General features: G+C 35.7%; 1 protein-coding gene across 1 annotated transcript; it reads left to right on the plus strand.

The window, feature by feature from the left end:
- The first annotated feature begins 2,610 nt into the window (after positions 1 to 2,610).
- LOC128155664 (uncharacterized) lies at positions 2,611 to 10,474 on the plus strand. The gene is made up of 2 exons (XM_052817484.1): positions 2,611 to 3,036; positions 8,505 to 10,474. The coding sequence occupies exon 2, from the start codon at positions 8,529 to 8,531 to the stop codon at positions 10,437 to 10,439; it is 1,911 nt and encodes a 636-aa protein (XP_052673444.1). The 5' UTR covers positions 2,611 to 3,036; positions 8,505 to 8,528; the 3' UTR covers positions 10,440 to 10,474.
- The last annotated feature ends 4,444 nt before the right edge of the window (positions 10,475 to 14,918 follow it).

A 14,918-nucleotide genomic window follows, 5' to 3' on the forward strand; every position in this document is an offset into this window, starting at 1 on the left:
TCGGCTTTTATATTTCAAAACGACATTTCTCGACCTCGGAGGTTATTCTGCAACATTAAAAAAAACCCGTACTTTATTTCTTAAACAATTCCTGGATATTTGCATGGATAAACATTAGGCTGCAAATCCTTATCGGATTTTAATGGGAGTCGCCCGGGATTGGAGAGTATAATGGACCTACGTATGTGAAAAAAGCGAATATGGGACAATTCTTAAAAAACTTTTGAGATCAACCATGGCTATTTAAATAATTTTTTATGTAAGTTGTACAGTTTTTACTCCGCAATGTCTGAAATGAGTCCTGATCATGTCTCCCCTAAATGTAAACCAGTTGAAACAAATTTAAAAAATCCACTGAAAAAAAAACCCCAGAAATACAACCAGTATCTGCTTCACCTTTCCTCCACAGATAGAAACAATTTAATTTCAATTTTTTAAATTTATTGTGAATAAATATCTAGCATTTCAGCAAAGAGTGAAGAAATAAATAATTAGACATAACTATGAAAAAAATGAATTTCAAATTACAAAGCGACGTGTAAAATATGGTGTATATTACTAATTTTCGATTCATTATTAATCACTATAACTGTCATAAAAACAAAAGACAGGGCTGTCCCGGGGCCCCATCCTCACCAAATATGAAGGCCCAAATATGGGATACATGGTGTTCGCCAGCCCCTTGAGAGAAATCCCATTATAACTGTTTTATACGAAATGTCCCGTTTTCGCCAGGCTAGCTAAGCCTCTTACTTGTCGTGTAAACCTAATTCCTTTTGAGGGTCGACCGGGCTGTCCCGGGGTCCCATCCTCACCAAATATGAAGGCCCAAATATGGGATACAGGGTGTTAGCCAGCCCTTGGAAGAAATCCCATTATAACTGTATTATATGAAATGTCCCGTTTTCGCCAGGCTAGCTAAGCCTCTTACTGGTCGTGTAAATTATGTCAATCTTCAGGTCAGGTCAGCAAGTAATTATTTGTACTATATAACTTGGGGTTTTTTTTTCAATGAAAAAGGGAAGTTTATATGGAAATTTGAATTAACATTTATTAGTGTGTTTACTGCAATTTTGAATAGCGAACCGACCACAGAATTCTGTTCGCTATTCGAATAGTGAATAGCGAAAAACTTCTGAATGCCAAGTATTTTACATGTCTTTATGCAATTCGTATTTTCTACAAAGCTACTAAAATGCCAAGATACATTATTATATAATATATAAGTTTAGTGGGTTTTTTTTAAAGAAGAAGATGCGCAAAAGTAATATTATATGCTATCACTTTTCTAATATGAAAAAAATATCAATGAAACCATTTCTTACTCTTAGAAGGGTGTTCAAAGATGAAAATTTTTTGCTAGCTACTCTCGTCGCCTTTTCATCGATGAATACGATTTCTTAAAACGCCTGCATGGGCAGATTTATGTTCATTATTCATTTTTTGATTACATAATATCCTTTCACACACGAGTGATCCGAGTCAATGACACAGGTAAACTAACGAAGCCACTGCTCCAGACACACGTGTATCTGGGGTATGTATACACATGGTACACGAGTCTGGTGAACAAAGAAACATACATTTTAGATTATTAAACCATTTTAAATTAGTAAATCAAGAAAGATAATTCGAAACACGTCAGGAACGTATACTTTTACTATACAAAATATTAGTCTAAAATGTTGGTCCTAGAGGGCACAACTGTAGAAACAATTGCAGTAGTACAACCCCCCCCCCCCCCCTTTTTGGCAAGTAATTTTCCACCAATATTTAAATATATTTATGGTTTTCCTCTCCGTTTGAAAAATATGAGTAATATGTTTGTACTGAGGTCACCGAACCATACTTGTACATTTTAATTCAAATACATGTCAACTTTCTTTATCATTGATGTGTCCAAAACTATACAATACACTTTTTTTTCAATGGGTGGCACTGTAGCTCCCAGGTCGTCCATCCGAATTTTTTCAGACCGGGAAGTACAGACCTGCAGCCAACGCGCTCCCCCCTCCCAGCTGCAGGTCGACAGGTCGTCCATCCGAATTTTTTTTAGACCGGGAGCTACAGACCTACAGCTACCCAACCCCCGACCCCCCAAACCTGTTTAATTTGCGCGGGAAAAACAGGTACGTAGCATCAGGGGGGCCTGCCCCCCCCCCCCACTTTTACTCGCAGCAACAAATTTGTTTTAATGTACATATAAAAAATTGAATTATCATGAAGTTGCCCCCCCCCCACACTTTTTTGTGAGTATGTAAAAAATTGATATGGAAATGAGGAGTGAAATTGAAGTTATATACTGCTGCCCCCACCCCCCCCCCCCTCCTGTTTAGGAATTTGAAGATTTAGGGAACCTTTAAATTTTCCTTTTCTTTTTTTTTTGCTTGTCAAGATTTTTTTTTTTGGATGAGTCTGCCCCCCCCCCCCCCCCCCCACTTTCAAAAACGATGCTACGTGCCTGAAAAAGATGCTACATGTAAAGAAATTCAGGTATATTTAATTACAAATATAATACTTGGATACCAAGGAAGCGGGGTTGCCAATCCCAGCAAAACTAAGGAGTAGATTAAGCACACACGTGTTTTCAAAGTACACATTTCTGTGAGAAATCGGTGTCAGGAACGAGTCATATCGCTGTCGTCTTCAACTGGAACTGGGAAAGACAGACAAGTCTCGCAGAATCTCGTTGACCTGAGTTGTTTGGCGAGACGGTCAGGTGATCAAGGTAATCTAAAGCGATAATCCATCATTGTTGTGGTTGTCCATTCTATAAATAGTGCGCGGGGTTCACACCGCCTAACTACATGTGTAAGTCATTGTGTGTCGATCTACACGACGTAACATTCTTTATCTATTGATTCCGTGCATGCGAAGACCGGGAGCTGAATTTTGAAATCCTTTCTATAGTGCGTGTAGGCCGAAACCCAACACCACGGCCATGCCAGCACAGGGATATTTCGTGGATCCGGAAAGACGTAAGGACAGTAACTACTGAAAGGAGACCACTATTAAGAAGACAAGAGCGGGTTATAGGTAAGGGCACGGGGGATCACAACGATTACATAACAATTGCTGCATTTTACGCTTGAATCAATATCATGTAAATTTGAAGACTGGAAGGAAGGAATTCATTGATTTTTAAGAATTGCTACATTTTACTGTTGCTAAGAGTAAATGTCTTGAAAGTTTGAATGACTGGAAGGAATTCATTGATAAACGAGTTTATTCGTTACACAACACCGTCGGTTCTCACGGATCTCGAGGTCCATTGTTTACCTTATTAACCGACCGTTTACACATGTGACGACACGCCTCACCCAGATTGATGTCTTCACACTTAGCCTAAATTTTAAAATACAGGTATATATCTGTGTTGGCTATGTGGGAATGGGGTGCAGAAAAATTTAATTACGGTACAATGAAGCGTATTGAAGTGGTAAAATTGTTCGTTCGAATGGAATGTTCTAAACTTTGTATCGAACGTCATTTGTTACATAAGACTCGTCCATTTCATTTGAAACGAGGAAAACAGTATTCGTCACAATGCTTTCTTCTAAACACTGTAGCTCCCGGTCGGAAAAAAATCGGATGGACGACCTGGGAGCTACAGTGCCTACCATAGGAAAAATCTGCAATTTACGGCGCACAAAAATGCGCTAGTTTTGGACTTATTAACCTTATTTTCACACAAATTCTGCAAAAAGAATTTATTTGTACCATTTAATTCTTCAGCCAATTTACTACTGATATTGTCACTTTACTTGCCTCAGACTTTCTCTTACAAATGATAACCGACCTCGGAAAATGAAGTATGTTAATTTACGTCGAGATCGAGAGTCGCCATTTTAAAATGTAAACAAACTTGCACCACTTTAATTTACAGGGCTGCTGATGGTGTTTAAAAGAATATCAGAGGCAAGTGAAGTGGCGATATCTGTAGTAAAATGTCCGAGGAATTTGGGATCAGAATATTTGTACAGAATAAGATCGTGAATGAGATTAATCGGTCCAAAACTAGCGCATTTTTTGTTCGCAGTATGGGAGGCACTGTAGCTCCCAGGTCGTCCATCCGAATTTTTTCAGACCGGGAGCTACTGTCCTGCAGCTACTAAACAGCTCAAGCAGGAATTTCACACACGTGCATTATACACAGAAACACACTTTTTTATGAGTCAAGAATATTTTTAGTAACAAATTTATTTGTGTTTTGAATTGCCTGTTACATGTACTGTATTTTAAATAAAGAAAAGGTTTTTTTCACAACATATATGCACATGTTTCAGTTTTTCGTTTTAGAGGGGTAAGCTACGTTCTTCGTCTTCTTCTGCAATTTTTGCTGTGCTTGCAGCATGGTGATGGGACTGAGGATAAGCACGGGGCACGGATAACATATATATATCGGGATTCAGCTTCTGTCCACATATTCAGGGTCCGCAGCCCTGCCTGTGTTGTTTAGAAGATGAGCGGTTCCGAAAGCATTATTACGAATACTGTTTTCCTCGTTATAAAAGAAATGGGCGTGTCTTATGTAACAATTGACGTTTGATACAAAGTGTAGGACATTCCATTCAAACGAAAACTTTTACCACTTCAATGCGCTTCATTGTATAGTCTGTTTTCAGATAAAAGAGTGAGTAATAAGATATTGGTTTGCCCAAACAGGCACGTAGCATCAAGGGGGGGGGGGGGGGGGGGGGGCAGAGAGGGCTGCAAAGATATTTTTTAAATTTAAGCACAAAAATTGAATTAACATGGAGTTGCCCCTCCCACACTTTTAAGGGACCATTTAAAAAAATTGAATTGAAAATAAGTAAACGAACAGTGAAATTGAAGTGAAAGGTATACCTTGCGCCCATGTAAATGTAAAAATCCTCTTTAATTATAGATATGAATCATATGGGTCCACAGTTGTCAATTCTTTTCTTCATTAATTTTCTATTGGTTTCTTTAGTTACGTCAAACATTTCTAATCTACAGAATATGAAATAAACAAAACACAAACAAGCTTGAATAAAGTACTTATAATCTTTAAGCTGCATTCTTCACATTTAATGAGATCGATTATATATATTATATATATGATGATGAAGAATGGTGGAGAAAACTTACTTAAGAGAAAACGTACCCAATTCCTAGGATGCTTTTTCTTCAAGGAACGTTTTCTCCAAGAGAAAATGTACCCTAGGAAAATCATAATTATTTTTTTTTTATTTAATAGTTTTAATTATTATTCTGGGATGCAACAAAAAAATTATACAACAAACATTTGTATTATTTGTTGCTGGTTTTTTTAAAATACATAATCACGTACATTAATTAATTCGACAATAAGTCCACATGCAGAAACATCCCCTGAACATCACCTGGGTAGTTTAATTTGTCTGCAATAAATCCATCAGATAGGAAATCGTAAGAAAGAATAGTTTTGATTGCAATTTAATTTGGAGTATTTAAAGATGAGAATCTCAAGAGAAGTCCATAGCGCGGTTTTTTGGTACAAGAGATTAATGCATTAAAGTATGCATTAAAGTAGTACAATGTATTTAAAACTATTTAATATGTTCAAATACTTTAAATATTGACCCGACTCATATAAAAAATGCTGTTATTAAATTAATATAAATATGTAAAAATTTATATACACCTCTATATTTATGCTGTAAAATAGTATTTAAAACTATTTGACATTTTTTTAATGATTTTCTTTGGGTACGTTTTCTCCAAGAGAGAACGTACCAAGGAGAAAACGTTCCTAGGTACTTACGTTCTTGGGAACTTGCGTTCCTGGGTACTTTCGTTCTTGGAGAAAACGTACCCTGGGAATTGGGTACGTTTTCTTCTGATACCATGATGAATACATAATTAGAATAGACGACACAACATAAACACTGTTTGCAAATATTTACAACCTATCAATCATTTTCACTCGGAGTGAACTTAATGCGTTATGGTTTATCGTTTTTAAAAATGCTATTGTTAATTTGTTTTCATCAAACTTTTCTCAGGTAAATGATAACAAATACATTTACATGTGAAAACAGACTATAGCTTCATGATCACTCGGGAGTGAAAATCAAAATGTTGGGCAGGTGGGAATTGTAATGGTGAGTTGTAAAGCTCAAGGACAATGTATTGAATAAAATTGAATTGAGAATTTAAGTATGTTCGCTTAGTGGGTTAAAACAATTGCAAAACGATATCGGTAGCTTACCTACTTAGATCGGTTCTGTGAAGGGTAAATTATAGACCGAATCTATGGCGACCTACATGTATTTAGACAGTTCGTTTTGCTCGGTGGAGCTTTTCTGATGAAGTCATTCGCATTTCCTTATATTTTTTCTCGATATAAAACGGCAATTCTTATAAAAAACTTATGAATATTAAATGGTCTTGTTAGAACATTTATTTACTACACATACCAGATATTATAACAACACCAAACAACCATCGATTATATAAGGTCCAGATTTTGTAAATAAAAAGAGTGCACAATTTTATGACACTTGATATGCATCAATTCCTCTATTGATACCTAACAGTCTTTTTTTTTATTTATCAAATATCAATGTTTAAGTTACAAATTAAAAACCTATAACTTTAAATTTGTTGTTATTTGGAGATGATGACATATCATATGATGAAAATATTTTACTATTTAAATTAGTTCATAACTGCATTGTAAAATCTAAGAGATTTAGCTAAAATTATCATAACTAGTGTATAGCTAAATATATCTTATACATGTATGTACACAAAAGTAGTATACTTCTGCTTTATTTGTACTCTTTAAATTTTTGATATTTTTTTTCTCTTTCTTTTATCCACAAACAGGTTTTTGCCAACCTTGTTTTTTGCCCGTCTGAATATATTTTTTTATGCTTCGTCATACTATTGTACATGTATAAATAAGAGAATTATTTAATTTGTCATTTATATTGCACTTAATATGTACATGTATTAACTTGCACCTTATGGAGAAGGCTTACAAAGGCATTGCATGCTTCCTAATCCATTTATGTAAATATATATTAGCATAATAAAATATGTTCAAATCAAATCAAATTAATGATAACTAATATCAGTTGCTAGGCCAAATAAGGCGTATTTTTGACCTGGTATTTTAAGTATTAAAATCGATGAAAATTGGTGTTTTAAATTATAAATTGTCATATTCAATGAAATATGGGGGATATCAGTAACTTATCTCAAAGTTAATTCGTTGTCTGACGAATAAAACAAACCCAGAACTCTTGAGATAACAATTTTTGTAAACATGGTATGTTATATGTTCTTTACATCTTCTTTAAAAATGATAATTTAAAAAGAAAAAAAAAAGTTCAAATTACTTTTCACATCACCAGCCCTTTTAATTGTCTACATAATTTCCATGTAACAGAAAAATGCGGGAAAATAGTTAAAATCAAATTAATTATAGGCCATTTTATCTAAATGCCCACGACTGATGATGCTACAAATGCATAGCCAGAGTGTGACATATATACAGAGTCACTGTACGGTTCAGTGCGTCACTCGCCAAAATTTAGACAGGAAGGATAGCTCAATCACCAGACATTGAGTATTCTCTCCCATCCTTCTCTCCATCCTATCTTTTTCCGGTCTGATTTGTTCGTACATTGGATAAACATGAGGCAATTATATATAGTTGATCAGAGATCAAGGGCTGGAGAGTGGGTCTAGAATCTTTGTTGTTGATGCATGGTACAAGCATCCGGGTTGTAAGTCGCATCTTAAACATGTCCTCTAATTATTTGATTAATACCAATAAAATGTGCGTATACGAAGAGGTGAGTTAAAGTGTTACGGATTTATAAATTGTGTGAAAACTTTAGGCATGCATATTCTGAGTTATTCGAGGAATAATTTAATATTATATGATAACTAAGAGGATGATTATAATTTTTCATTGGCTTTATTGTTTTGTGAGAGGGGAGAACAACGACGCATTATGTAAGTTTTAGAGGACGACCGAACAAAAAAGGGACGTACAATGTTGAATGGAAGATGAATTTAATGCAACACTATATTATGTCATGTACTCGATCTTGTATTATTTACACACCGTTCATGGTTGGTGACTGAAAACACAGACTGAACTGTGTATTTTATAAAACGTCAAGTTCTAAGAACACGTTTTTTCCAATTTGGTTTATTTACACGAGTTTGCTTTATATAAAACGTACACAACCCCAAAAACATTCAAAGTCTTTAATGCGAGATTATTGGAAATAAAACAATACGAAGCGATTACAATGTACAATTACTATTAAGAGGCATACATACATACGATTACCTCGTCCTGCAGGTCTGTAACTCCCTGTCTGGAAAATTTCGAATGGACAACCTGGGTCGTACAACCGCATTTTTTTTTTTCAGACCGGTAGCTACAGATTTGAAGCTAACTTCTTTCTACATCAATCAAATCTAAATCCTAGATGACACAGCCTCGGTAATAATGACCTTCCTTGTATTCTGTTTTGTAGGGTGGTGATCAGAAAGTAGCAGGAATGGTCCAGCGACGGCGACTGAAGAGATACTTACGGAACTTGCTGCTGTTTGTGGTAGTTGCATCAGCGGTCGTCTATTTCAACATTCAGTACAACTGGCCCGTGTTTCACGTTTTCCGGAACAAAAACATCCTTGCACCCTGTATTATACCTAAATATGACCTGGAGGATCCACAACTCGACCGGTTCTTCTGGAGTCAGGTTCCATTAAAATGTGACACATGGGAAAACCTTGTGTTCATCGATTCCGCGGGAATCCTTCACATCAACGAAACCGCCATAAGACGCGGTGGACACGATCATGTGACCTGTAAGTACGGGAAAATTCAGCTGCACGGTGATTACAAAGTAACCATTGCAGATCTGACCGAATTCAAACAGCCTGAATACATAGACACAGACTTCGTGAATGTGCAGTGTTTCAGTGATGACCAGAAACAAATATACAATAACCTTCATATGCATGTTGATATCAAAAGTATAAAGAAACAGAGAGAAATTGCAACAGAGAGCAAAGATCAACTAAGCGTGTACTTGTTTGGAATTGACTCCATGTCGAGGTTAATTACCGAAAGGAAACTAAAAAAGACTATGAGGTATCTCCGCGAAGAACTGGATGCGTACGTTCTGAAAGGATACACAAAAGTCGCAGACAATTCTTTCCCTAATCTACTTCCGGTGTTCACAGGTTTAAAGGCATACACTAAGGAAGTTCCTCCCGGAATCGATAACATTCCATTTATTTGGAAGAACTTTTCCCGGAAAGGCTACATCGATCATTTGTCGGAAGACCACCCTGGGCTCGCCTCATTCCAAGGGTTCAACTCTCCTCCCGTCACGCATTATTTACGTCCCTTCTTCATGGCTATGGAGAAAATCGTCAGTCCGCGAAGTGTCCTGAACAACGCCTATATGTTCGTTCAGCACCGAAACTTCCTACAAAACAACGTCTCACCCATGTGTTTTGGAAATCAGTTGAAACATAAGTACGTTATGGACTTCACGCGCCGTTTCGTGGAGACTTACGGCTCGCACTTAAAGTTCTCTTTCACTTGGATCAATGAAATCACTCATGACTTCATCAATATTGTAGAACTTGCAGATGAAGAAATTCTAAATTATTTCAAGTGGTTGAAAGATAGCAAGAGACTGGACAATGCTGTGTTGATATTCTTCAGTGACCACGGCCCTCGATACAGTGAAATACAGAACACTGCGGTCGGAAGGATCTCAAACCTTCTTCCCCTTTTTACCATGGTGCTACCTGATCATATAAAATCTCGTTTCCCTCATATACATCGGAACCTTAAGAAAAACATCGAGAGACTATCAACTCATTATGACTTCTTTGAAACAATGAAAGACATTTTGAACTCAGATTTCGCGGAAAAACCCCCCATTGATAGCACTGCCATTCCAAGAGGAATAAGTTTATTTCAAGAAATCCCATCCTCTCGGAGTTGTAAAACAGCTGACATTTCGGAGCATTATTGTCCCTGTTACTCATCTAAGCAGCTCTCTCCGAATGACGAAAGAGTTCGCGCCATTTCACTCTTTATAGTTGACAGAATTAATGCCATTCTGGGGGAGATTCCCGGCAGGTGCGCAAAGCTTTCACTAGACTCCGTGGAACAGGCCTCTTTTGTGTATGCTGATATGGAGAGAGACCAAAATGCGGAGAGTTACTTCTCGTTTAGAAGTTATCTGTGGAAAATCGAGGAGAAGACCCGACTCCTTGTGAGCCTTAAGACTTCCCCCGGGGGTGCTCAGTTTGAGACAACTGTTGAATACCGTGGTAAAAGAAACATCAAACTTCTTGGTGATATAAATAGAACGAACAAGTATGGAGATCAGGCCAAATGTATCAAATTTGAAGAAAAGTTTTATAGATTATACTGTCTATGTCTCTAGCTCTTTGTGTATTAGGATTAAAAAATGTAAATCTTTATATGTTTGTGCTACTATTGAAATTGATTTCTTAGACATGTACATAAATTTTTGAAATATTTTAAAGTTAATATTCAAAATAGATACCACAAGAAAATATGTCCAACCAAAGATTGTGTTGCCAAAGGTAACAATGGTTGTCACAATCAGTGTTTCTAAGCACATGTACTTTTCAGTCATTACTTTACCATTGGTTACATGTACATTTTAATCGGCCATTAAATTACCTTTATTAACCCTTTCGCTGCCACGTCAAAAAAGACGTTATTACGCTTCAGTGCCAAGCATGACGTTATCAAATTCATGTTTTGACGTAACAATCTGACACAACGCGCCATACCATTTTTTTAGCGTTGCGGGATGCATTTTGTGTTTAATTGATAATTTCTAATGTTATTATCGAAAACAATGGCTTTTTATCTTTTTCTCTGTCTTTTCAAATAAGACGTTACGGCATTCTTTTTTTTTTCTTTTTTTAGCGTCGCCAAATGAAAAAGAAATGTAAAGAAAACCACGTCTTTCAAAAATATGAATTACTTCATTAATGATGCATGTTCCCAAGCTTTAACAAATACGTGCAGTTTTTAAAATAATCACTTTCTTATCCTGTCATTCCTTTATTATAATCCACGCATACATGTGACTTTTTTATCATTGAAATTGTAATTAATTCTATAAGATCTTACGCATATATCTCTTATTTCTTTGTTTGCATATATATGAGACATAAATTTCACGATAAAAAAAATCTTTCTTATTAGAGAGAGAGAGAGAGAGAGAGAGAGAGAGAGAGAGAGAGAGAGAGAGAGAGAGAGAGTAATTAAGTAGGTTTACATAAAAAAAAATTCATATATTATCGGATTTCTATTTTGCTAACCTTATGACATGCAATGCAAACTTAATCATGTTTTTCACACCAGAGTTTCCCTCAAATTGTGAAAAAAAGGAACTAAAAACCTTCAGTTGATGGGGCGGGATTATTAAATAGTTATCACGAAAGTATATGGTCTAAATAGCAATAACTAAGTTTTCCCCCGAATTTTTTAAAACATCTTCATTCGGTCTCGCACCGTATGGGATCTACTGACCATGTACAAACCATATTAGATCAACAGTAAACTATATGTGTAATTAAGCAAAACACCAAATGTTTTAAAGCGATTTTATATAACCAACTTACATTGTTTTAGAGCCTGTATGCATCATTAATATTTTTGTAACAATCATTGTCATTAATTGCGGATAATTTTCAAAAACTAATTAAGTAGTATAACGCAAATATGTTAGTGGTCAAGAAGCGGGTATTGCTGGCTGCAGCTGTAAACTTAAGATTTATTATGATGCAGTTTAAGAAATTCGCAAAAGGAATTGATTTTTAATGTGTGTTAGATACGCAGACAGACAGACAGACAAAGAATGACTGTGCTAGATTTGTAAGCAATTCCTTGTTCGTTTTAATAATCATTTCTATGAGATCGCGCAAGCATAAACGCCCATCCAAGTTTATGCTCGTACAGTCATTTGGGGTATTTCGGATCACCCCGCGTTCCGTGTTTTAGAAAGTTTGATGTATCGCTCTGCAATGTACAAAACATGAACAAATGAAACTCTCCAACAGTCACCACCTGCTATGTTATTAACATAGGCGTCGGTTGGAACCGGGAGGGGGGGGGGGAGGAAGTGGGGCTAAGCCCCACTTTTTTTGCAAAGTTAGACCAAACCATTAGGCACATAGCATCATATAGGGTTCAGCCCCCCCCCCCCCCCCCCCCACTTTTTCTCGCAGGAAACACAATTGTTCCTAAATTTACCTTGAAATGATTAAAACATTGAGAAGTTGGAGTCATATGCATACTAGTCCCCCCCCCCCCCCCCCCCCCCCCCCCCCCGATTAGGAATTTCATGATGTGGGGAAAAAATTCTATTTGGTAGGTAAGAATATTATGGAAGTATAGGTATACTACTACACCCCCCCCCCCCAGATTAGGAATATCATGATTGAATTTGGAAGGTAAGAATTGATTCTTTTTTTTTTGTTGGAAGTGTACATATCCACCCCTCCCCACATGGATTAGGATTTTCCTGATTTTGGGAATTAGTTTTTTCTTTTTCTTTTGCTTGTCAATATTTCGGAGGATTAGTTTAAAGAACAAATGACATACATTAATAAATTATTTTGTGATTAAAATCTTCTCGCTAACATCAGTAATGGGAATTTGTGTGATGAAAACGCTGTTCAACATTCATTTCCCATTACATTGTATGTTATTGCTTTATTAAGCGAAAAAATTGATACAGTGTATGTTTGTTACTGCATGCGCGCATCCAGAAAACATTTCCAGGGGTTGTCCGAGGGATAATTTTGTTTTCCAAGGTTGGATAGGGGGTTTTAGGCCTATTTCGGGAATTTTGCTATGTAATCTTATTAATTTGAATTTTCCAAGAGGTGGAAGGAATAGTCTATGCACCCCCTTCTAGGTCCGCACATAAACGAGTATGATCTTTCTGTTGGACCAAAACAACGAACGTTTATACACATATTTTACAATCAAGTTGAACAAAAAGTGTTATTCAATATACCCCCAAATGACTGTATTAATGATTTCGTAAATAGAATAATATATAGGCTTATCGTGAAATTTTAAAAGCTGCTATGCCCGATTTCATTTTAAATTTTGTGTTCGCTTTTATACGATGGCTATGCTATGTATGTGTATCTTAATAGACATTGCAGTAGTTTTCCAGGTCAATTAGGCCATATTTTAATGAAAAAGTGATGTACACAATTTATTTACAAAAACAAATGACATAAATTGTATTGATTTCTTTCGTCTCGTAATAAAATTCGCTGCTGGGGTCAAGACGGGTATGGTTGTATTACGACTTTGAAAAAAATTCAAATAAAAAATAACCGTCGGTACATTTTATTCACTAATATTTGGAGAAGTGCATGTTTTGTATACAATCGATACATCACATGCGGGTTGAATAAACCCAATCATTCGGGAACGAAACCAAACGGTTTCCGTTTCTAAACATTCCCAAGATGGAGTTGGTTTGTTTGTTTTGTTTTTTTGTGTTCTCATGCAGAAATTTTTTATGTACTTTAAAAAATTCAAACTTTGAAAGGAGACGGATTTTGCTTGTGTAAATAGTCATATTTCTAACAGATTTGGTCTGTATGGAAAAATATTTGATACTCTCATAGCCAAAAAAATCGGACTATGTAGCTTTAAATTATTTGAATGTTTTAGAATCTTCCTTTTCTCGGACAGGTGAACACTATCTTAATTTTTACATTTTATTCCATACAAAGTAAAAACTTTTACCACATCATACGTGTAATATTGACAATAACGATCGTCATTTTTAAACGTTTGACCTCTCGGAAAAAGATGTATAATTTTGTTCTTAATGTTCTCTAATATCTTATCTTATTTATTGATACAACTACGATTGTGATTTATATTATAGTTCTAATATTCAAAGAATCAAAAAAACAATATAGACCTAAGAAAGTTAACGATTACACATAGTTCATCATCATACGATGAAATATAACTGTTTACGATTCTAGATCTATATCTCGATTCGAGCTAAGGAGGGTTTTTTTTTACCAACTTGTGGTCTTACAGTTTGTTTTAGTGATTAAATCCGCTTGACCAACTGAGTTGTCTAAAATATGATAATGATAAAATTTTGTGATTAAAACATTGATATATTTTATATACTAAAATTATACATAAACTGAAAGAATAAAAAAGTATTTTCATAAAGTATATTACACTCCTAGAAATCTTTCCTTCGTTTACCACTATATTTGCGCCTGTACACACAGTAGATGCTCTTTGTGAACTTAAAACAGGTAATGACTTGAAAGTCCGTGCAGTCAGAACCATCCATATGAAAATTAAATGTCTATGATGTGTGGTGTCCAATTTTAGAGACACGGTTGAAAGTTAGTTTCAAGAAAGAATGTCTCTGACAGAAGATACGAAAAAGGTATCAATAGGACTTGAAGCGCGCACGCGGGAGGTGGGGGTGTGCACTGAAGTCTTGATCTCGAACACGGTCGAAGAAGCATCACCATTATCTCCAAATATGTTATTACATGCATTTCTTGTTTTTCTGTCCAAAGATTCAGTTTTGTTCTTTCACATGCATGAAAACTACAGTAAAATGTCACCAGATGGAATTTAATGTTGATCATCTGGCTAAAATTTTGTTCTAGGATCATATCAAAGTAATTTGTTCAGTGCCCCATTACTCCTTATTTGGCATATCGCAGTTTATATTGCCGTTCATTAATTAACTCTGAATGAAAAAAAATATATATAAAGTACATGCTTCCTTTGGTGCTCTGTCAATATTTCAATTCTAAGTAAAAAAAAAGACACACTGTCTCCTTGATGCGATTCATATTCTCTCGATTTCTTGCATATT

The sequence above is a fragment of the Crassostrea angulata genome, chromosome 1 (assembly GCF_025612915.1).
Source record: "Crassostrea angulata isolate pt1a10 chromosome 1, ASM2561291v2, whole genome shotgun sequence".
Classification (NCBI taxonomy): Eukaryota; Metazoa; Mollusca; class Bivalvia; order Ostreida; family Ostreidae; genus Magallana; species Magallana angulata.

Coding starts and splice junctions, on each gene's coding strand:
- LOC128155664 (XM_052817484.1), top strand. CDS start 8,529: ATGGTCCAGCGACGGCGACTGAAGAGATACTTACGGAACTTGCTGCTG.